At 55.1% G+C, this 23547-nt stretch overlaps 1 protein-coding gene across 6 annotated transcripts in view; it reads right to left on the bottom strand.

Annotated features, from left to right (window-relative positions):
• Positions 1-23547, bottom strand: part of PRKAG2 (protein kinase AMP-activated non-catalytic subunit gamma 2) — a 278412-nt gene that overhangs the window by 148832 nt on the left and 106033 nt on the right. Inside the window, exon 1 of one of the 6 annotated variants that reach the window (XM_047763907.1) lies at positions 10998-11533. The exons of the other annotated variants lie outside the window; for them this stretch is intronic. Coding sequence (XP_047619863.1) covers positions 10998-11091 — 94 coding nt within the window. The 5' untranslated portion in view covers positions 11092-11533. Of the gene's footprint in view, positions 1-10997; positions 11534-23547 lie in introns of those variants that run through there. 6 annotated transcript variants of the gene reach the window in all.

Genomic DNA, 23547 nt, shown 5'->3' with positions numbered 1-23547 from the left:
TTTTTTCTTCTTTTTCAGCCACCCCATGGCATGTGGCGTTCCCAGCCCAGGAATCAGATCTGAGCCACCGTTGGGACCTATGCTGCAGCTGCAGCAATACCAGATCCTTTAACCTGCAGGGCTGGGCTAGAGATGGAACCTGTGACCTTGGCGCAGTAAAGATGCTGCCGAACCCACTGAACCACAGCAGGAACTCCTGTTTTATATATATATATATATTTAAATAGCCCTGTTGGAAGAGTCCAGGTTTCATTCACAACCTTCCCCCAAGCTCGACATGGTGGTCCCAAAGTCAGCAGCCCCAAAGATGGGTGAGAAGTTTGCCTTTTTTTTTTTTTTTTTGTCTCTTTGCCATTTCTTGGGCCGCTCCGGTGGCATATGGAGGTTCCCAGGCTAGGGGCCGAATCAGAGCTGTAGCCACCGGCCTACGCCAGAGCCACAGCAACGTGGGATCCGAGCCGCGTCTGCAACCTACACCACAGCTCATGGCAACGCCGGATCCTTAACCCACTGAGGAAGGCCAGGGATCGAACCCGCAACCTCATGGTTCCTAGTCAGATTCGTTAACCACTGCGCCACGACGGGAACTCCAGAAGCTTGCCTTTTACCTTCATCTGAGATAGTGTCTCCATCTCCATCCATGGTGGGGTCACCTCAAGCTGAGTCATCGTTTAAAATCCACAGAAAGGGACACAGCCATGTGAAGAAAATGACCTATTTGTATAAAGCATCCGCCGGCCTAGTTTTTTTAAGTCTAAATTTAGAACATCAGCATTTTCTTAAAGTAAGCCTGCTGGTGGTATTGTGAACACACAGCTCTAGGGAATATGCAGCAGGACAAAGTCAGTGGGAGGCCCTCAGAGACAGGATCCTGGTCCCAGGCTGGGCAGCCCTCACCTACCTCTGTATCTTCAGTCTGGAGGAGTCACCTACACTCAGGAGGAGCGCATAGTTCACCTGCTCAGTGCTCAAGTAACTGCTGAGTGCCTGCGAGGCACTGAGCTCTAGGTTAGGCTAGATCAGTCTGTCCCCATTTAACAGAAAAGTCCAGGAGTTCCTGTTGTGGCGCAGAGGAAACCAATCTGACTAGTATCCCTGAGGACGCAGGTTCAATCCCTGCCCTCACTCAGTGAGTTGGGGATCTGGCATTGCCGTGAGCTGTGATGTAGGTCACAGATGAGGCTCGGATCCCGCGTTGCTGTGGCTGTGGGGTAGGCCGGCAACGGTAGCTCCGATTCCACCCCTGGCCCGGGAACTTCCATATTCCATGGCTGCGGCTCCAAAAAGAAAAAGAAAAATCCAACATAACGGTGGCTTGAGCAAGAAAGAGGTTTATTCTTCTTTCACACAAAAGCGGTCTGAAAGACAGGCAGTCCAGAGCTACTGTGGCAGGGTCACAAGGTTAACCTTCTCTTCTCGGGGGTCACACTCATGACCCAAGATGGCTGCTGGAGCTCCAACCATTACATCTACGTTCAGGGCAGGGGAAAGATCAAAGGAATCAAGGGGGATTTACGTCTTCCTCTTTTTGAGTCTTTCTCATAAGTGTAAACACCACCACTCCCATGTCTAGCTTACTGAATAACTGTCACATGCCCTACAGAGCATATGCGCTGCCACGAGAGTGGCAGAGACCTGTCACAGGCGGAGTGAAGAATGAGACCCCGTCTCCACACCCAAGGAGTGGAGCGAGACAGCCCAGCCCAAGTAATCAGACCCTGGGTCAAGTGATTGTCTTACTCAAAAACAAGTGAGACAGGCAGGTGCTGGAGAGCCCCAGGAAAGACTCTGCCGAGACACCTCCGGGCCGTGGACCTGGAGGAAGAGGCCGCAGGACAAGCAGTCAGTGCGACCCTCTTTGCTTTATGTTCTGAGGAAAACCATGGGCCCCGAAGGACCCTTCCCAGCCAGGTGACCCAGAGGCTCAGGCATGGGGCAAACACAGGCTCGGCTGGGCGCTCGGCCCTCCAGGCAGCCAAAGTGGGTCTGGGGCTTCCCGAGCTGCTCAGGAGCCTCCAGAAGGGTCCCACCGTTGCTTGTCTGGGAGAAAGCCTACTTTTCTGCTGGAGGAACTGCTCCCTTCCCTGTGCTGCCAATGAACTTGACCTTAGTCAAGCAGATTCTGCAGATGTGGACCTGCCTCGGGCGACGGTCACGGTGGGGGGGATGTCAGGAGCAGAGCTGCTCGGCTGCGGCTGCGAGGTGATGGCCGTCGCCTTCCCCGACATCCCAGAGGGATGCTGAGCCCAGTGCCAGACACTGAGGATGGGCTGCCGGGCGCCCGAGACACCTGGGAGTCCCCCGGGGCTCTGCGAACCCCTCTGGGCCCCTCCGCCTGCCAGGTCAGGCCTGGCCTCAACCTGCACCGCTCCTGTGTCCCCGCCCCGCTGGCCGGCCACCTCCCCCCGTAAGGCCCGTTCTTGTCCAGAGCAGCCTTCCCGCACGTCGACGTCGGATCCTCTGACACCATCTCAAGTTACTCCTTCATGTTTTATCACACAGTGCATATATGGTTCCCTGCTGCAGCGGCTGCACCCACGCCCCAGGCAGGCGCTTAATCGATGGGTTCAGTGAACACGTGAACAGAGGGAGCTACAGAGTCAAACCGCAAGAGTCAGGATGTTCACAGCTGAGGCCGAGGCGGGTGGAGAACCAGGGAGAGAAGACGGAGCAGGCTGAGGGGCTAGACCTTCCTGGGCGGGGCGGGCAGGATGGGGAGTGGGGCTCTGGCTGCAAGGAAGCCCTGCCTGGGGGCCTCCCGAGGGCCCACGGGGCCGCCCATCCTCCCTGGGCTCTTGGGGTGATCTGGCCACACCTTCCTGTCACCTTCCTCCAGAAACAAGGCCAAAATCAGGCCTGTCCCAGGTTCCATGCGAACGTGGTCCCAAAGCATCTCCAGCAGAGTGTGTCTGCAGAACCCACTCATCACGCGCCCCCCCCCCCCCCACCAGGCGGGCACGGGATTGTTTTGTGGAAAAGCGCTAACGTGGGGAGGCGGTGCCCCTGGGCTGGGCTGCGGTCATTCACGTGGCATGTCCTGTGGCCTGGAGGTGGGATGGGGACGTGAAGGGGACTCGTCAGGGACAGAGAGCCTAAACTTGCTCTTCCGGTGCCTGAGCTGCTGGCATGTAAGAACCAGGAGGCCAGGGCGTCTGGACTTGGGGACACCTGCCCCTCCACGCTGGAGGCTGGACTCTTGAGGCAGGCAGATGGATGCCCAGTGGAGCTGGACACACTAAGTTCAGGGCAAAGTCAACAGCAAGAACGAGGGGCTGACGCCTTGTACTGACCACTCATTTTCCGGATTCTGGATGTCCTGGCATCTGGGGCCTTGCCGGAGCCCACCCCTCCTGAGCTCTGCCAATTCTTCGAGTGTGCCTCTCAGGGGCAAACAAACGAGGGAGTTCCTGTCGTGGCTTAGCGGTAACGAACCTGACTAGTACCCTTGAGGATGCGGGTTCAACCCCTGGCCTCGCTCAGTGGATTGAGGATCAGGGGTTGCCATGAGCTGTGGTATAGGTCACTGACGTGGCTCAGATCTGACGTCGCTGTGGCTGTGGTGTAGGCCAGCGATTACGGCTCCTATTTGACCCCTAGCCTGGGAACCTCCATATGCCACAGGCGCTGTTCTAAAAAGCAAAAATCAAACAGACAAGCAGACAAAAAACAAACCAGTCCCAAGCTGGCACTGAGGAGTGCCCAGCTGGTCCTTACACTCCACGGGGCACTCTGGCCCGACGATCCCTGGCGCAGGTGGTCAGACAACCGGACACTCCAGAGCCTGCGGAAATTATTCAAGCTAGTCCACCCTAACCCCCTGGACTCTGCCTGGCCTGGCCTTCCCCATGGCAACCACAATAAAGCCCCCTTCCCTCCCCGTTCCCTGAGCTTGGACCCTGGAGCTTCCCTGCGTGGCCCTGCAGGGGTGCTGGGTCCCTTCCTCTTAGGAACGGGGGTGGCGAACTGCCTGTTGAGTGGCGTCTCTCCCAGTCCATCAGCCTCATGCACCTGAAGAACAATAAAACCTCCGCTGGAAAACACACCTCCCCGACGGCCACATCAGCCTTTTCCTTTTTCTTTCTGTGCTCTGTGCTGGCAGACAGGAAAAGGTTTTCCAGGCTACATACATAGTCCGTTATTTGTCAACAGAATCACTTCAAGGGAAATGTGTTTGATTCTAGCAGAATTTCTCAGAAACCCCTACAGAAGCACACACGCTGCAACCATTTCCCAAGGCCTCGCCTTTCCGGGAGCGCAGAGAGGGACGGCCACCCCAGGCCTGCGGGCTGGGGCTCTGCTCCTTCCCTCCCGCCCGCCCTCCTTCCTTCCTTCTTTACTTTTAGGGCCACACCCGTGGCATATGGAGGTTCCCAGGCTAGGGGTCGAATCAGAGCTGTAGCTGCCAGCCTACACCACAGCCACAGCAATGCCTGATCCAAGCTGCGTCTGTGACATACACCACAGCTCACAGCAACCAGATCCTTAACCCAATGAGTGAGGCCAGGGATCGAACCTGTGTCCTCATGGGTACTAGTCAGGTTCATAACCCACTGAATCACAACGGGAACTCCTCTCTGCTTCTTCCAGCCTTGTCTCCCCAGGAGGGGACTTGGCTTTGGATGCAGATAACAGACGTGAAAGTGACAGGAAGGCTGAATGCAGGTGCAGCTGAGCCCTGGGCATTCTGTCCCTTATTTGCTGTGGGTTTGTGAAATCACCAGTCTTCCCTGATTTGCGTGACCTCTTTCAGCAAAACATTTTAGTTCTTTGAGTTGCTGAAACTCCCTCTGAATCTGTGCAAAGCCCTCACCTCACCATCTCAGCACTGCTCTTGGCCCTGGAGCCCAAGTGGGTGCCATGCCCCCGACTCCAGCTGGGGCGCTGCTGGCCCACCCTTACCTAGGGCACCACTCACCCCGGACTCCACAGGCCCAGCACGGGTCCGACCAGGGGCCTCTCTGGGAGGGGACACACTCCCTCTGCTGGGAGGGGCCTGCGGTGGCTAGCAGTGCCAGGGCCGAGGGCTGCAGAGGTACAAGGAGCATCCTAGCCCTTGGGGAATGTTCATGCCAACCCGTCTCAGAGGTTTGGACCACGCACTTTTTCCTTCTCACTCATCAAAGACAAATTAGGATCTGAGAACCGAATTCACCTTCTCCTTAGGATCCCAGGTTGTCCGTCTGGCCTGGAAGCTCACAGGATGCCTGTGACCCGTGGGGAGCAGCAGGCGCTGACCCACCCAGCCAGGCTTCCCAGCCCCGAGGCATCACCATCCCTGTCCAGGGCACTGTGAGGTCCACCCATCACCTAGCTTCTTTCCCCCTTATGCCCGAAGTCGTTGCACGGGCTCTGCAGTCAGATCAGACCCTCGCAGACGCCCTACGTCCCCGCATCGTGTGTCCAGAACCGAGGCTCCGGAAACCGTGCCTCTTCCGGGCAGCCCCCAGGGCCCATTTCACTGACTCATCACCACTCAGGCATTGTTGCTAGACCGTTCCTAGTCTGTCCCGCCAGGGGCAGGAAAGGGGAGGGGCACCGCGAGTGACAGCCCAGCCACCACTTCTCCGTCCTCACCTGAGCCTTGGAAAACAAGTGAGTGGACGGCCGGGACAGGCACACCCAGCCCCGCTGCCGCCTGCCTGTCAGGCGGTGACCGGCTGACTCCCTGGTGAGCCAGGGTGTCCTCTGAGAGAAGATGAATCCAAACGTGCTTAGCTAAGATTCCCGGGGTGGGGGGGGCCCTGCCGGGGCCCCTCCTCCACCTGTTGTCAATGGGGGCTGGTCCAGCGCCCGCCACCCAGCGTCTGGGGGAGGCCACGTGGAGGAAAAGAGTGCGAGCCCTTCCAGCTCGGCTTAGGGTGGGATGAACGGGAGGCCGTGAGCCAGGCCTCGTTTGACTTCTAGCCCAGAGAGACCGCTCCTGAATCCCACACGCCTCCACCACCAGGGACCTCACGGGGCTGAAGTTCCCACTCTTCGCAAATAAGGTGCTGCAGCTGCAGCACCGTCTACGTGGGCACAGATTCAGCAGAGAGAATGGGAGCCAGGGCTGGGTGGCTCCAGGTGGGCTCTGGGCCTGCAGGGGGGCGGTGGGGGGGCACAAGCTCCAGTCCCAGCACTGCCTTCACTATGCTGTGGCCTCACCAAGGCCCTCAGGGCCCAGTGGTGCATTTCTCCAGAGCCCAGGGGCTTCCTCTCACGCCCCATGCCCACAAGACAGCAAATAAACCAGGCTCATGCCCACGCTCCCACTGAGTCCCCAAAGAGTGCTTCCTTCTGCCTCCTGCCGTCCAGCCGCACTGGCCTCTTGGTGCTCCTGGGCCATACCGGGTGCCTCTGGCCACAGGGACTGGGGCTTCCAGGCGTCTGGAAAGACCCACCCCGGGGGTCTGCACGGCCCACTCTCTCCCATCACTCAAGCCCTGGCAGAGCAGCCCTGGGCCAAGCTGGCCAACCCTCACCCCGCCTCTTCCCCTGCAGCCCTCAGCACCGCCCAGCATCGCCATTGAAACAAGGGACAGGCCAGACACAAAGGACGAATGTTGTGTGGGTCGTACGAGGTACCCAGAGCAGTCGGTTCAGAGAGACAGGAGGTGGAAGGGGGGGTTCCAGGGCCGGGGGAGGGCAGAACCAGCAGGTGTTGTTTCATGGCGCAGAGTTTCCTGCGGGCCATGATGGAAAGTTCTGGAAATGCAGGGCGGGGATGGCTGCTCAACACCGTGAATGCCCTCCATGCCAGTGAAGGGCACACTCAGACACAGCTAAGATGGTAAGTCTTATGCTCTATTTTATTGCAACTTAAAAAACCATCACAGTGGTTTTCCCTTCGAGGGTGGACTGGCATCTGACTCTGCTGTGTCCCCAGAGCTGGCCCAAAGCCGCAGCTCAGACGCTGGTGGGGCTGGCAGATCACTGCTGAGCCTGAAGACGGCTGCCGTCACTCTATTCTCCCTCCCTTCTCCATGTGCTTGAACATCTGCATCATGAAAGGATAAATGCACAGATTCCACACTGGGATCGTTCAAGGCAGCACCAATCTGGAAACCAGGTGGGCATCCAGAAGCAGCACGAAGGTCACGAGGGGACCGGCAGGGAGCAGAGGACCACGGTGGGCGTCCGGGACGGGGGAGGTGGGATGGACGGCGGACTTCACTCTCCAGCCTTGCCTTCGGGTGATGCAAAGAACTGCCAATGCTTTCCCCCAGGGGCACAGCCAGCCGAGGGCTCCGCGGGCATCGACAGAGGACGAGAGAGCTGCGACAGGCAGTGTTGGGGTGACAGGTGTACCTGGGCACGAGGAACTCTGGGCTTTTCAGAGTTCACCCCCAGGAGGGCCAACGGGAGGAGGAGGCTCCATGCGAAGCAAGACTGGCCAGAGGCTCTGGTCTCCACTGTCACCTGGACCCCAGGAGACAGGGCAGAGCGCCAGCCTCCTAACACCCTGGTGGCTTCCCGGCTCTAGCGTCAGCCCCCAGAAGGGATGTCTTAAGACTGCAGACGGCTTTTGTTGAACTACCTACCTCAGAGGGTAGAAAAGTTGCTACAGTCAATTCTCTTTTATCTGATTAGCAAAATCCTTTCCTAATCTTCTTTTCACATTTTTATGACTATGGCCACGAGCTTTTTGTCCACGTAATCTTGATCTCTATTGACCCAAGAGGCTAAAAGAAAAGGCTTAAGGGGCTCTCTGGTGGTTTAGTGCATTAAGGATCCAGTGTGGTCACTGCAGTGGCTCTGATTACAGCTGTGGCTCGGGTTCGATCCCTGGCCTGGGATCGTCTGCATGGCCGCGAATGCGGCCAAAAGACAAAGGCGTTAAGTCAAAATCCTGGCGTGTCTATCCCACGAAGCACACACCCCGTGGCAGAAGAGGCTTAGCTTGGCACGGGGAGCTCTGCAGGCACTAAACTCTGGGAACAAAAGGGACAAGCTTTCCATGAATTAGAATGTTCGAGGCCATTTTCTCACAAGGCTTGAAGTGTTCAAAAGTCCAACCAGAGCCACAGGCTTCCAAATGAAATGAGAAAGGCAGCCACAGGCACCTTAGTGGACTCAGGCCGACCATCTGGACCTCAAGTCCCTCTTTTGGTTGTTCTGGCTGGGGGATGGCTGGGGGTGTGCGTGCGCGTGTATGCGTGCGTGCGTGCATGTGTGTCTACACGTATGTGTGTGCCTGCGTAGGTGCGTGCGCATGTGTGTGCATGTATGTGCGTGCATAAGTGTGTGTGCATGTATATGTGTGCGCGTGTGCATGTGTGTGCCTGCATGCACATGTTTGTGTGCTTGCGCGTGTCTGTGTCACAAAGGAGATGTGTGAGAGGAACGCTCCATCTCGAGCTGCACACAGTGAGTGGTTCCCGGAAGAGACGCCAGAAGCCGCCGCGGCACGATGGCCACAACCTACGTTCCCTCGATTTGGGGAAAACAGAGGGTAAGAGAAAGACAGACCTCTTTACAGCCCTCACCGAAGCTGTCTCGGGGGAGGAAGGGCCTTCTCGGACATTCTTCTGGCTGCAGGAATAACTGTAGGAAGGACAGGGAGAGGCCGGAAAAGAATTTAAAAAAACAAACAAACCCTGAAACAACGCTTGCGGAGAACCAGGGGTGGTACCCTTTCCATCCAGCCCACAACTGGCAACTCTGCCATGGGAGCCTGTGATGCCGGGGAGGTGGCAGCATGGGCAGGACAGATGGAACCCTCCTTTGGGGACAGGGTCCCTGTCCCGAGAAGCCCGGGGGCCACCGCCCAGGTGACGGGGGTGGTTTTGGAGGGGGATGGTTAAAGCGGGTCCTGACGGGGGAAGGTGTAGACGGAGGGAGGGAGGTGTAGACAGAGGGAGGGAGGATTGGTTCACATCCCGTTTCTTCCTCGTTCGGCACATCCATGCCCAACACTGACCCAGGGGCCAACACCCGCCGTCTGGCCCTGCTCCCACCGGGACTCCGACAAAAGAAACATAAGGACTCAGTGTCAACCTGGATACCTGGGCTGCTTCCCAAGTCTCAGACGAAGGTTCTGGAAGGAGCTCTGCCTCTCCTGACCCTGTGGTCAGAGCTGGCATTTGCACGTGAGCACTTGGGAAACCTGGTCGCCATGCAAATATTATTTTTGATCTCAGAAGCACAGCAGACAGGATGACAGCCAAATATTAAACACAAGGGGAGAAACCACTGTCTGGCAAATGACAGGTTTCGAGAAGGGCCCAGCCCGTCCCCATCAGCCAAACTAGACTTTTAGGTAAGGAAGCGGTTTCGATTTAATTCTATGGTAAATGGATGTCTGCTACTTTATTATTTAAGTCTTCTTTTTAAACCACGTCTATGAACCCAGCCCAGGATATCCGTCACTGTCCCCCTGCTGCCAGGCCCCACCCCGGTCAGGGCTTGGCATCGGGTTCCTCCAGAAATTCATCTTTGTGTGCCATAAATGCTACCCTCCGGTTCCCTCCCGAGACTGAAATCTCCCCGAACCCCAGCTGCCGTCCCCTCTGCTTGTCCTCCCCAGGGTCAGCGGTGTCACACTTGGTCCACTAGAGGCTTCCAGACGTAACTGGTTAAACTGGGTGTAGCAAGAGATAACAAGCTTTAGATACCTTTGTCTTTTCTCACTAAGGACAGACCTTGGAGACACGGTGGGTGCGGCTTGCAGGGCGCTGCGACAAAGCCAGCGTCGCGACAAAGGGGGCCACATAATTTTTCAGTTTCCCGGTGATTATAAAGGCAACATGTACACGACGGTGTCATCCATTAGGCGTACAATCGCATTCCGCCTCCAAAAACCATGTCCATACCTTAATCGAAAACCACTTGATTGCTAAAAAATGCTAATCATCGCCTGACCGTACAGGGGTGTCGCAAAGCTTCCATGGAAAAAAAACGCTGTAGAAGGAGGTCCGTTTGTAGCCCAGGTTTCAGGTACTGCCCAGATGTTTTGCCAGAGTCATTTCCCTACTCCAAATAGAAAGTAATTTTTTTTTTTCCTACCTGCCATGTTGCACTCAACTCAAGGGACACAATTTCAGGCCCCGTCCGCTTTCCTCATCTTTGCCATCACCAGGCTGCACGAGCGGGGCCCTGCGGCTCTGTCTTACTGTGGAGCATCTGGGAACGTCTCGAGTCCCACAAGCAGTGGAGTCCAGGGCAGGCGAACTCTGACGCTTAATTAAATGAAGTCTACCCCTTCACTTGATTTTGGCCACGTCTATGGCACTCGGAAGGTCCAGGGCTAGCGGGATCAAACCTGAGCCACGGCAGTGACAACGCCGGATCCTTAACCCCTATACCACCTAATTTTGCATGGGCAGGCCTTAGCCAGGCCCCCAGAAAGCTCTGAAGGCTCGGGAATCCACCTGCCTGACTTCGGCCAGACAAGCCCCCCACCCAAACCCACAGGTCACTGGACAGACGGAATTGCAGACCCTTCACCCCACATTCCAGCCACCCTGGTCCCAGTGCCCTGCACAGGGAGAAGCTGCAAAAGGTCCCAGAAGCCAGGCAGACCCAGGGGACACAAATCAGGCTGGGCAGCTTCCCCCCCACCTAACCCTTGATCGGCCTGATTGCGCAGCCCCCAGGCAGAGGGTTCGGGAAGAGTCCTTCTCTCCAACTCTCAACACACTAGTTCTCTCCACGCACACAAGTCACAGTTGCAATCTGTTCTGACTTATCCCCAAGCTGCTGGTCTTGCCTAAATGAATGACAGGCCAACGGCTCACTAACCTCCTTGGGCCCCGTGGGGCCGGAGGGAGCAAACAGCCTGGGAGAAATGAGCAGTGGGCAGTTCACACAGCAGCGTCACCAGCCGTCATCAGGGACACACTTCTCTCTCTGTTCCTCCAACTGCTGCCGAACGACCGCAGCCACAGTTAAAGGAGAGGCTGCACACAGCTGTCACCACGGAGGCTGTCCACACACAGACACATAGACGCACAGACACACGCACAGGCACACACACGCCCTGCGGACCAGCGAGAGCCGGGCAAAGGGCACCGTCCTACCAAAAAGGCCGTGGGGCTCCGACTGTCGCCTCGCGGTGCTCCGGTGTGAGTCCTTGTGTTTCTTGCTCCCCCTGAGGCTGCCGAACCGCTTCATCAGGAGCTGCGGCCACAGGAGCGGGACAGGCGAACATGCCAGGACACGCAGGACCAGCCTCAGCTGCAGGTGCCCGGGGGCCGGGACAGACACAGCATTGGCAGGTGGGGGGCGCCCAGCTGCTGCGGCCACCAAGAGCCTCGAAACGCAGCCGGTGCTCAAGCCACAGCCCGGGAATCCAGGCGTGTCCCTGAGCCACACGCTCACAGGACGGGTCACCCTCGGGGCCCGGCAACTGGTGCTTCCTCCTCCGGGCACTCAGCGGTCCTCACGTTTGCACCGCTGTCGACGCCGCCGCCACCCTTAGGTAGGCAAGAAGCTGCCAGAAGCACAGGCAGAGGCTCGCCGAGGGCTTGTTAACGGAGCTGAGCCCAGCCACGCTCTCAGTCATTCAGGGTTCTTTCCTCCTTAAAATGAAAAAGGGAGGGAAGACTAAATAGGCAAACGGAGGCCGGCCTGCCAGTCATGTGCGCGTCTGCAGATGTCTCTTTAAAAAGACTGTAAAAGGAAACCACCCCGTCCAGGCAATTCTTGGCACCAATTGGCCAGAGCACATTCCCATCATGACATGACATCACGCAACTATTTTGATTCATGTGTTCCAGGGCTCCGCGGGGTCAGGAGGCTCCGGCTGCTTCTTGCTGGAGAAGCCACAGGTCCCCGGGCTGGAAATCACTGACTCGACTTCAGCTCCTGGCTCCCTGAGATGCAAGAAGCAAGACCACCCCAAAGGTGGGGACATGGGGTCCCCAGGAATTCAATGGGAGGGTCTTAAAAGCAAAGGTCCATTCGAGCCTTGGACTTGCTAAGAACGGCAGGCAGAACGACAGACCCAAAGAGAGCATCTGATGCAAGCCTCTTCCACCACACATGGGGAAACGGAGCCTCAGGACAGGGGGGTGGGGGGGAGCCGGCTCCAAGGCCAGTAACTAGTGGCAGAACCAGGACTGGAATTCTAACCTCCTTGACTCCCAAGCCCAGCCCTGATCAAAACAAAAACCTTCTCGTGTGTATGTGTTCGGCAGCTAAACATCAGAAGTTAAAAACACAGGATGGGGCAATGTTTTCAACTTCTTTTGCGGGTATCGTCACTGGACTAAAGGGAAGCTAATTAGCTTTGTGACCTTGCGAAAGTTACCTCTCTTCGCTGGCCCCAGTTTCCCCTCTAAACCAGGACAAGGCTTGCTCACAGCAGGATTTCTTCTATTTCTAGAATCTGAATTTCTAAGGGCCATCTGACCCGCCTTTTGTTTCTGCTGGGACAGATGACGATTCAGTGATCAAATCCCTGTAGCCAGGTCTCACGAAGAAACAAAGGAAAGAGGTCTTGCCCTCGAGGAATCTGGAAACGAGTTTGATACATTTAGAAAGGACGGACCACAAGGTCCTACCTCAGAGCACAGGGAACCCTGGCCCGTCTCCTGGGATAGACTATGATGGAAAAGCATATAAAAAAGAACGTATAGGTGTTCCTGTCATGGCTCAGTGGTTAATGAACCCGACTGGTAGCCGTACGGACATGGGTTCGATCCCTAGCCTTGCTCAGTGGGTTAAGGATCTGGCATTGCCATGAGCCGTGGTGTAGGTCGCAGACGCGGCTCGGATCCCGCGTTGCTGTGGCTCTGGTGTAGGCTGGTGGCTACAGCTCCAATTAGACCCCTAGCCTGAGAACCTCCATATGCCACAGGAGCGGCTCAAGAAAAGGCAAAAAAACAAAACAAAAAATAAAATAAAATAAAATAAAATAATTAAAAAATAAAAGTAAAATAAAATAAAATGAAACAAAACAGAACTTCTTTAGGAAAGACCATTAGACAAGTGCACCAGGAAGAAAGGGCCACACTGGAAGAGAAGGAGAATGAAAGGCTTTGCTGGAGCCCATCCGACATCCTTGTGCTCCGTGCTGAAGTGCGTAGAAAGAGGCAACGTTTCAAAGTTTAGCGACGAAAGCGAATGAGTTTAAGTTCACGGGGGACACAGCCTGTAGGGGCTGCTGTGGTCATTCACTCATCAAGTAGTTATTAAATCTCCACCAAATGTGCAGGACAGTTGCGACAGAGGGGACGCGTGCTCTGAATAATTCAAAGACATTCCTGGCCTCAAAGAACTGTATTTTAATTAGCGAGATAATAAATCCTATTTGTTGAGTGCCATATGCCGCCTGGAGTGCTGGTCACCCCACAATTATTATTTTATTTCACCCTTCCCACAAACCCGTGGGGCAGAGAGTATTCCCAAGATCTTATTTAAAGCTGAATAATTCTAGTTGCCTCTGAGCACGTGGCCGCTGCCCAGCTCTGGGCTCCGTAGGCCATGAATTCGCTCAATAGAACCTTCGGTGCCTCTTCGAAGGGAGTAAAGGACTCGGAAACACAGGCAGAGGGAGGAAAAGAATCACCCAGCTCATTCAGGGTCACTGTTCTGGTACTGAGATGGGAGCAGAACATTCTGAAAAGAGAGGCCTGATGGAGCGACAAGCTGTGGCCCAGCGCGTTCTCTGTCCTGAGGGATGGATCCTGGGAAGCTCTGGATGGAAGGAGCCGGGGAGCACTCGGGTTAAGGGCAGCTTTTGGACAAGCTATGTGAGGACGGATATGATGGCCTTGACAATGGACACAAGTCCCCAAAGGGACCCCAGCTTCATGGACATACACTTTTTTTTTTTTTTTTTCCTTTTTAGGGCATATGGAAGTTCCCAGGCTAGAGGTTGAATTGGAGCTGCAGCTGCCAGCCTACGCCACAGCCACAGCCACAACCACGCCAGCTCCGAGCCGTGTCTGCAACCTACACCGAGGCTGTCGGCAACGCTGGATCCTTAACCCACTGAGCGAGGCCAGGGACTGAACTCACATCCTCATGGATACCAGTCAGATTCTTTTTTTTCTTTTTTTGTCTTTTGTTGTTGTTGTTGTTGTTGTTGTTGTTTCTTGGGCCGCTCCCGAGGCATACGGAGGTTCCCAGGCTAGGGGCTGAATCGGAGCTGTAGCCACCGGCCTACGCCAGAGCCACAGCAACGCGGGATCCGAGCCGCGTCTGCAACCTACACCACAGCTCACGGCAACGCCGGATCCTTAACCCACGGAGCAAGGGCAGGGACCAAACCCGCAACCTCATGGTTCCTAGTCGGATTCGTTAACCACTGCGCCACAACAGGAACTCCCCAGTCAGATTCTTAACCTGCTGAGCCACAATGGGAACTTCCACTGACATGTACCTTTGACCTCACTCTAAACATTCTCTCCAGGGTCAGCTTCACCCAAGAGCAGAGAGGAAGGCTGCTGGGGACCCTGGACTTCAGAGGTGGAGCTGCGGTGGTGTGCTGGAAAATGCTGGACGGGCACCCATGGGGGCTGGGAGAGAGGGAGGGCGGAGCTGTAGGCTCTGCCACTTTCCGTGGTGCAACTATTCCAACCTCGTTCCATTTCAGGCACTCACGGGGCACAGATGGGCTTACAAAATTCCTGAACATTTTACAATCGGCTCTCACACCCCGGGGGTCTCTCTGCTGGATTCACACATGCCTGGAATTCCCTAACTTGGGACAACACCCCTGCACCACGGAGACACCCGCAGATGCACCGGGTGGGCTGACATACACGTGGCAGGTGGAGCACCTGAGGACACCTCCTGCGGGCGCCCTCACTGTCCCTTCTGCGAGCTCTCCACCAGCCGATGGTCCCAAAGGAGCAAGAGGTGGAACTCCTTCACACGCTGTGACTCAGCGGGCAGGAGTGTGTCCTTCTGGAAAGCTCTCTGCACATGGGGAGTTTTTTAAGGCAAGGGCTGAAAAAGAAGGAACTTGTGGCTTCCAAGATGGAACAGTGGGGGGTTTTGTGTCCGTTTTGCCTTTCCTTATTTTTTTTTTTTTTGGAATTGTGTTTTATTTGTTGTTATTTTTTAATTAATTTATTATTAAATTATGGAGTTCCCATCGTGGCTCAGTGGTTAACGGATCCGACTAGGAACCATGAGGTTGCGGGTTCGATTCCTGGCCTTGCTCAGGGGGTTAAGGATCCAGCGTGGCCGTGAGCTGTGGTGTAGGTTGCAGATGCAGCTCAAATCCTGCGTTGCTGTGGCTGTGGCGTAGGCTGGCGGCTACAGCTCTGATTCGACCCCTAGCCTGGGAACCTCCATATGCCGCAGAAGCGGCCCAAGAAATGGCAAAAAGACAAAAAAAAATTATAGTTGATTTACAATGTTGTGCCAATTTCTGCTGTACAGCAACGTGACTCCATTATGTATGTGTGTGTGTGTATATATATATATTCTTTTTAATACTCTTTTCCATCATGGTCTATCCCAGGAGATTGAATATAGTTCCCTGTGCTGTACAGCAGGACCTCAGCGTTATCCATTCTAAATGTCATAGTTTGCAGCCACCAACTTCAATCTCCCCCTCCCCCCTCCCTCCCCCTCCCCCGGAGCTGTGTTTTAAGACCTATTCCCGGAGTCTACTTTACAGATCACTCTCTTGGCTGGTGCTGGACCCAGAAGGCCAGAGCAGGACCCAGAAGGCCAGAGCAGGACCGGATAACGGCAGCAGCAGACGCCTGTGTGTCTCAGCGCGTTTCCCCAGGCTGCTGGAGCAGGGCTTCCCAGGTCCCTGCCTTGATACTAGGGCTGGAGGATTTGGGGGAAGGGCCGAAGGATGGGGCATTCACATTGCATTCTTTGTTGGTTTTGTTGCTGTTCTTTTTCTCTTAGTTTTTCGATTATAAGCCCACCCTTGAGAACCAGAAAAATAAAATGGCATTGATGATTTCTTCTTGGAGACGCTTCATACTGTGAGCTTGCTTCATTATTTTATTTTGTGTTTTTTCTCTCCCCAGTCAGACTGCAAGCTCCTTGACAGAGGGATCTCACCTGATGGGGAAATATAATCAGTGCTTTCTGACCACGTTTTGCGAGGTGGCTTCTGAGCAGGCAGGTGGGCCTGGGGACAGAAGCAGGCTGTGCTCGGTGACCTTGGGGGTGGCTATCTACTGGGGGCGGGCCCACAGCATGATGCCGGGGAACGGGTCCAGGTACCCGACCTTTCAGATTTTAGCAGGTGTGCTGGCCTCTGCCCATCCGGATACTGCAACCAGGCCGAGAGCCGGATGTCAGGTGACGGCCGAACAGATGGCACTGCCAGGGGAAGGAGAGGAGGGGAAGGAGGGACATTAAGGGGGTGGCAGACAGGTGAGCAGGAAGGGGGTGGCTCACTGTGCCCCACCGCTGCAGAAGCAGGAGCGATGCACGCTGCTCCTTCCACATGGCTGCGCCTTTCTCCACCAGCTCCTACAGTTCTCACGGAGACCCTGGCGACCCCAGACGCAGGTCAACCAGTCCAACGTCTGGAGCTGACCCGGGACGCCTGTTCCCACAGCACAGGCAGAGGGGCTGAGCCAGGAGGAGTCTTATCCCATTAACCTGGGTCTACCCTGGCTTCTTGGTGGAGCCCCGCAGGACCCGTCACCTGTCTTGCAGACACCCAGCCTCCGCTGGTCACCCCACCTGCCCAGTCCCCAGCATGTGCAGTGGAAGGCCCTGACTGCGGAGGGCCCAGTGGCGGCAGGGACAGGCCCACTGTCCCACCAGAAACCCAGGCCGGGTGGTCCGTGGAAACCTCCGAGTGAGGGGCGCCCTCCTGGAAGTCCACCCCCACCCCTGGATTTCCAGTTTCCTATAATATTTTTCGTGTGTCTTTTTGTCTTTCTTTAAGGCTGCACCTGCGGCATAGGGAGGTGCCCAGGATAGGGGTCGAATCAGAGCTGTAGCCGCCGGCCTACACCACAGCCACAGCAACGCGGGATCCGAGCCTCATCTGCAACCTACATCACAGCTCACGGCAACACCAGATCCTTAACCCACTGAGTGAGGCCAGGGATTGAACCCACGAACTCACGGATCCCAGTCGGACTCGCCTCCACTGAGCCACGATGGGAACTCCCAACCAGTTTCATCAAATATTAGTAACGGCAGTAATGAAAAAGTTTTAGGGGCCTAAATCTCCCTTGTCACCGAAGCCTCTTTGAGAGCTGGGTTATGTGCAGCTGCAAAGACTCCCACTGAAACGGTTACGGGAGGCCAGGATGACACAGGAGCAGCTGGGGCCCCGGGGGAGACCTTCCCCACGTCCCAGCCCTGTGTCTGGACACAGCCTCAGTGGCGCCCGGGCCTCAGAGCTGCCGGGCTGAGGCGGGAGCTCTGGGCAGACAGAAGCGGTGGCCGAGCCAGGCCGGCTGGCAGGAGGGCACATCCCAAGGACCAGGGCCTCGCGTTTATGAGCTCTTCCCAAAGCACTTTCCCCAGCCTTTCTCAAACCCGCGCTAAGGTGGCGGGGGGGGGGGGCAGCCCTGGCTATTCAGTTTACGAAATAAAAGAAACAGAGGTGCAGAGAAGCAGAATGATTTGCCCCGGCTCCTCCTGCAGCCAGTGGCAGGGCTGGGCTTCCGCGGCGGGTCCATCCGGCCCCCGTCCGGTGGCACTTAGGGCCCCAAGGCTGCCTCTTCTTGGCTGGGATATTGGAAAAGTAAATGAAGACACGTCAACCGAAAACGCCCTGGGTAACCTTCGCAGGCCATGTGCTAGGACCTGAAAAGCCCGGAGCCCCCCGAAAGGCGGCGAGCCGAACAAAACCCCATTATGTAAGAGGCGGCGGGGGGCTGGGGGGGCCCTCTCGGCGCAGGGGGAGCTGCACACCCGCCTGCACAGATTTGCTGGTGCTCTCCTGCTGGTTGCAAAACACTGTGTCAGATTTCATGGAAAGTTCTAAAGGTCACCTCGGCACTTGACTCTGAGGGAGATCCTGTGTCACCTCCTGCTGCCTTCCTCTCCTCTTCCCCAGGCCTGTTGATGAGGCTGCGGCTCTGAGGGTGACACTCCCTGCCCTGACTCGGGCCCCCGCGCCCGCTGCGCCGCGTCAGCCCCGCACAGTCACCCTCACTCCTGCCTCCCGCCTCCACCGGGGCCTCGGGGCAGAGACACTTGGAGTGACAAGAGGGTGACTTTTTGGGCAAACCACCTCAGCTTGAAGAGTTCCACTCATACCAGTGACATCGAAACCCACAGGGGCATCTGAATTTTAAAAATACAGAAAAGGCAAAACCCCATGGCAATCATTATTTTTAGCGTGCCAAAGTGCGGCGCCCAAAAAGTATGGAATGCCCCGCCATCCTTAAAATCTCACAGGGGCATCTTGGAAACCATGGAAACACTTGGGGGAGGCTTATTTGATCCCTTCTCAGGGGCCCCACTATCCCTGGGTCTCTACCCAGGCCAAGAGTTCTGAAGGCACCGACAAAACTTGCTCCTGACTCCAGCTTTCAGGATGGCCCCATGTGAACCTGGGACCCCAGGGCCCCAGAGCAATGGCTTTCAAATACTAGATGCCAAAGGGTCTAGAAGCCAAGCGCCTGGCTTTTGTGTTTACTTCTCCCTGTGAGTTATGTCTTGAATGCAAAAGCCTTGGCAAGGATGCAGAGTCCGTGAGCTCGCAGGCTGGGCAGAAAGCCACTGCGAAGACCACCTGGGCCCCCCGATCTCCTGGGCAACCAGGCCCTATCTCCATCTTCTGGAATCTGGGGCTCCCAGGAGAACCTCAACTGCCTTTGGCACGTTTTCATTAGGAAACCACTGCTGGAGCATAGGAGGCCTGAGGTGGAATTTGCGTTTGAGCTGCTGCTTCTCATACAAGGTGATACCCAGAAAGGTTTGAAGGACTTGAGTCAGGTGTAGCCCCTTGAAATAAGGCAGGTTCATGCATCAGCATGAGACCTCCAGTCATTTCGTTTGTTTTCCCACATTTCTCCCATAAAAGAGGTCAGGATACAGCCTGAGCCCATTTCACTGGGGTTTTTAGGAAATTGCATGAAATAAAACAGCAAAAATACGCGATCAGCTGCGGAGTGTTTTATACCCGCTCAAAGCAGCCCAGAACGAGCCGGCTCAGACTCCAAGGGCCTCAAAGGGCATCGCATGGACAGCCCGGTTCCGAAGCTGCCTCCCCTGCCGGCCGCTGGCCCAGGCTCCCCCAGCTGCCCGGCTCTACATCGCGAGGGCACGGGGGCCCCTGGACGTGAACCAGGAGCAGCACCACGTGTCTGCAGTTCCTGCTCCAGACCTCAGCTAAGTCAGAACCCTGCTCCTCAGCCAGAACCCTCAAAGCCCAAGCACTGAATTTCTCGAAGGAGGAGTCTCGGGATTTTCCGCCTAATCATTTACTTTTTTCAACCACACGCACAAAGAACCCTGGTTCCTTAGCAGCAAGTGTGGACTACTGTTCAAGGCCAAACACTGCTTCAGACCACAGGGCTGGTATCGGAGACACAAAGCAGGAAAAAGCAGGAGCAGGTGGTCCAAGGTCCTTAAGTCCCTGAGTCTCCAGCCTTCCCATCCAGCAATGGCTGGATACGTCCTGCTTATCACAGGCCCATCATAAGGCCCCCGGGTTGTCTACAAAGAGCAAAATTATGTTCAGCATCTTTTTTTTTTTTTTTTGGCCACGCCCATGGCATGCAGAAGCTCCTGGGCCACAGTTTGAACCTGCGCCACAGCAGCAACCACGCTGAATCTTTAACCACTAGGCTGCCAGGGAACTCCTTGATTGATTTTTTTCTAAACCCTGTGATCAAACTACTTCACTGAAAATGCAAATGTAAAGAAGAGAAAAAAAGTCACAAACAAACAAACAAAAAAGACCTAGTAAATGGTGGTTCGTGTCTCCAGCAGAAAAATCAGCAAGGTGCATGCTCAGTAAAGTGCTCCAGCAAAGGCTTAAAAAAAAAAAGGTGAGAAGCACCGTTGGAAGGAGTGGCCTCTCCCAGGCCTTCCGGCTCCCGTCTCCTGCCTCTGCTCCTGAAGATGACCTGGGAACATTCATCCCAACCGGCCCTCGGGGACAACGTAAAGGAATCTGCGAGTTTACCAACGTTCTAGAACCCAGCTTCTTGGCCTTTAGGTGACTTGGGGCTGGTCGAGGGTCCTGGGAGGGTCAGAGGGCAAGAAAGACGGTGGAAAGTTCACCTATCGAAGGCCTGTGCGCCAGAAAGGAGCCCTTCCAGCCATCCCCCCTGGAGAGAAATGCTGCGGAGAACACAGACTTGCAGCAGGCAAGCAGGAGAACTCGATGGTCAGAAGAGGAAACTCAGAAGGGGAAACTCAGAAACAGATGTGCCAGGGAGTTTTGTCTTTTCTCTCCCATTCCTAGAGGCTCTAAAGGAACCCCGAGCCCCCAAGCCAGCCTTTCACCGTCGGTCCCCTGGTTCACTGGCCGCACCTGGTGTCTCGCTCTCCCCCCAACAGGACAGACACATTCCTTGGAATCAGGTCTCCCATGGCCACCTCCCCGAGCCCCCCTCCCCAGCCTTCATGTCAACAAGTCTGAGTGGCTCCAGGGGCCAGGGACTGAGCAACCCCACCTAAGTAATGCTGGTCCTCCCATCTTGCTGTCATCCAAACTAGAATTTTTGTACATCGAAAATAATAGCGTGGCTATTAAGAGAGTGAAAAGACAACTCATTAAAGAGAGAAACTCTTGGGAGTTCCCGTCGTGGTGCAGTGGTTAACGAATCCGACTGGGAACCATGAGGTTGTGGGTTCGGTCCCTGCCCCTGCTCAGTGGGTTAAGGATCCGTCGTTGCCGTGAGCTGTGGTGTAGGTTGCAGACGTGGCTCGGATCCCGCGTTGCTGTGGCTCTGGCGTGGGCCGGTGGCTACAGCTCCGATTGGACCCCTAGCCTGGGAACCTCCATATGCCGCGGGAGCGGCCCAAAGAATTAGCAAAAAGACTAAATAAATAAATAAATAAATAAATAAAAATAAAGAGAGAAACTCTGCAGCCCACAGATGTGACAAGGGCCTGGGGTCCAGAGGGTATGGCTAAACTCCTACGACTCAACCACAGAAAGACGACCCCGTAAAAAGCCAATAGACACTCTTCCAAAGAAGATGTGGAGAAATGGCCAACACAGGCATGAAAAGACGCTCAACGGCGAGGAAGTCCCTTGGGGCTCAGGGGGTTAAAGATCCGGCGTTGTCACTGCGGGGGCTCTGGTTACAACTGTGGCACAGGTTCGATCCCCAGGAACTTCCACAAACCACGGCTGTGGCCAAAACCCCCCCACAAAGACAGACCATTTCACATCCGCTAGGCTGGCAATAGTAATAGCAAGAATAATGACAATAACAACAACGAATGAAAAGTAACAAGCGTTGGAGGGATGCGGAGAAACGAAAACCCTCCGGCTGGTGGGGGCGTGAAATGGGGCGGCCGCTGCGGAACTCAGCGAGCGTGGCAGCTCCTCTTCACGTTAAGCAAAGGATGACCAAGTGACCCAGAAATTCCACTGCTCGGCATCTACCCCACATGGCAGAAGACAGGTGTTCAAACACAAACGCGCACGCATGAGTGTCCACAGCAGTGCTACGTCCAATAGCCAAACCCCCCACGTGTCTCCCGACAGGTGAACGGAGACACAAACTGTGTCTCTCCACCCGAGGGAATGTTATTTGGCCACACAAAGGAAAGGAAGTACCGACACAGGCTACGGCAGGGGTACACCTGCAAAACGACGCGCCAAGGGAGAGAAGCCAGACACGCGAGGTCACGTTTCGTATGATTCCAGTTTTATGAAATATCCCGAACAGGCAACTGCATAGAGACAGAAAGCGGGCTGGTGAACGGTGCCCGGGAGGCTTCTCTTTGGGGCGATGAAAGAGGTCTGGACTAGACGGTGGTGAATTCGCAACAAGGCGAACACACTTCGTGCCACTGAGCTGTACGCGTTAAAATGGTTAAGATGGTAAATTACACATTATGTGCATCTTACCAGGAAATCACAAGAGGTAATTTAAGTCATGACAGATACTAGAGGAAAATAAGGGTGAATTCTACAATGTGGATTTAGGGAAAGGCTTTCCACCGATGTCTAAGTGCTCAGCGTACTCTCCAAGGGCCTTTTCCCCTCTCTTTTTGTTTTGTTTTGTTTTTTTAGGGCCGATCCTGCAGCACATGGAGGTTCTCAGGCTAGGGGTCTCATCGGAGCTATAGCCGCCGGCCTAGGCCAGAGCCATAGCCATGCAGGATCCGAGCCACGTCTGCGACCTACGCCACAGCTCACAGCAACACTGGATCCTTAACCCACTGAGCGAGGCCGGGGATCGAACCTGCATCCTCATGGTTCCTACTCATATTCATTTCTGCTGAGCCATGACAGTAACTCCCCATTTCCCTGTCTCTTGAGAAATGTCTGTTCATGGCTTTTGCTCTATGGGCGCAAAGAGACCATGTCTATGTTCATAGCTATCAATACTCCACTCTGTGGATGTACCTTCTTTATTTTATCATCTATTCTCCTCTGCAAAATCATATTTCCAATACGTCTGCTGAGAAGGCTTAGAAGCTGTGACATCTCAGCTGCAAAGAGCACACTCTGGATCTTATTTTAAATACTTTTCACCACTGAAAGAAACAAGGGCTCTTCGGAGAAATGGCTGATTCCAGGACAGCGGCAGGGAGAGCCCAAGATGAGGCTGGACGGCTTTGCTACACCAGAACATAAGATATGCTTAGGACACACTAGAGGCAGGTGTGGGACACAGGGACCAGCCTGAAAGGGCACATGCTGGCCAAGAGGACAATCTGAGTATCAAACTACGGTCACGACAAACCAGTATCTATTGAATAAAATACGAATCCATGAGTATGTACCTACATACATACATAAGGAAAAAAGGAAAATTTCTTCCTTACCAATTCCATCAAAGCAACGCACAACTAGCGATAATGTCAGCAAATCTCCTTGGTGACCCCTGCAGTCTTCCTTCAGGGGAAGAATAAATGACAGCTGCTAAAACTCGCAAGCGAAAGTCTGATGAGAAAGAAGAGATTCACATAATTCGAAAGTACGGGACGTTGCCTGGAAGTTCCCGTGTGGCACAGTGGGTCAAGGATCCAGCGTCGCTGCAGCTGTGGCTCATGTCGCAACTGCGGCATGGGTTCGATCCCTGGCCCAGGAACTTCTACATGCTGCAGGTGCAGCCAAAACATAAGCAGCCCCCCCCCCACCCCCCCGCCACGAAATGTTTATGGCTTACAAAGGGAAAAAGGAATAATCTTATATCAGCTTGGAGCACTCAACCTCAGCAAACACACCTCCCTTAACCAAGTACTCAGTTAGTATCACCCAGCGTGGGTCGGCGTGACCCCGAGAGCCCCCCGGGGGTGTCAGGACAGGACGGCCAATGCTCGGCACTACCGCCCAACCGCAGCCCTGAATCCAGTCCCGAGGAAACGTCAGGCATACCCAGAGCCAAGGACGGTCTACACAGCAACAGGCCTGTGTGGACTTGAAGACAAGACCGGAGGCAGCTCTGGATCCGGAGGGACTGAGGAGAAAGGACAACCCCATGGATGCACGGTGGGGTGGGGGCTGCTTCTTCCAAAGATGCTGTTGAGACAGTTTGTGAACCGAGG

The sequence above is a fragment of the Phacochoerus africanus genome, chromosome 16 (assembly GCF_016906955.1).
Source record: "Phacochoerus africanus isolate WHEZ1 chromosome 16, ROS_Pafr_v1, whole genome shotgun sequence".
NCBI classification, from domain to species: Eukaryota; Metazoa; Chordata; class Mammalia; order Artiodactyla; family Suidae; genus Phacochoerus; species Phacochoerus africanus.
This window is presented reverse-complemented; position numbering and strand designations above follow the sequence as displayed.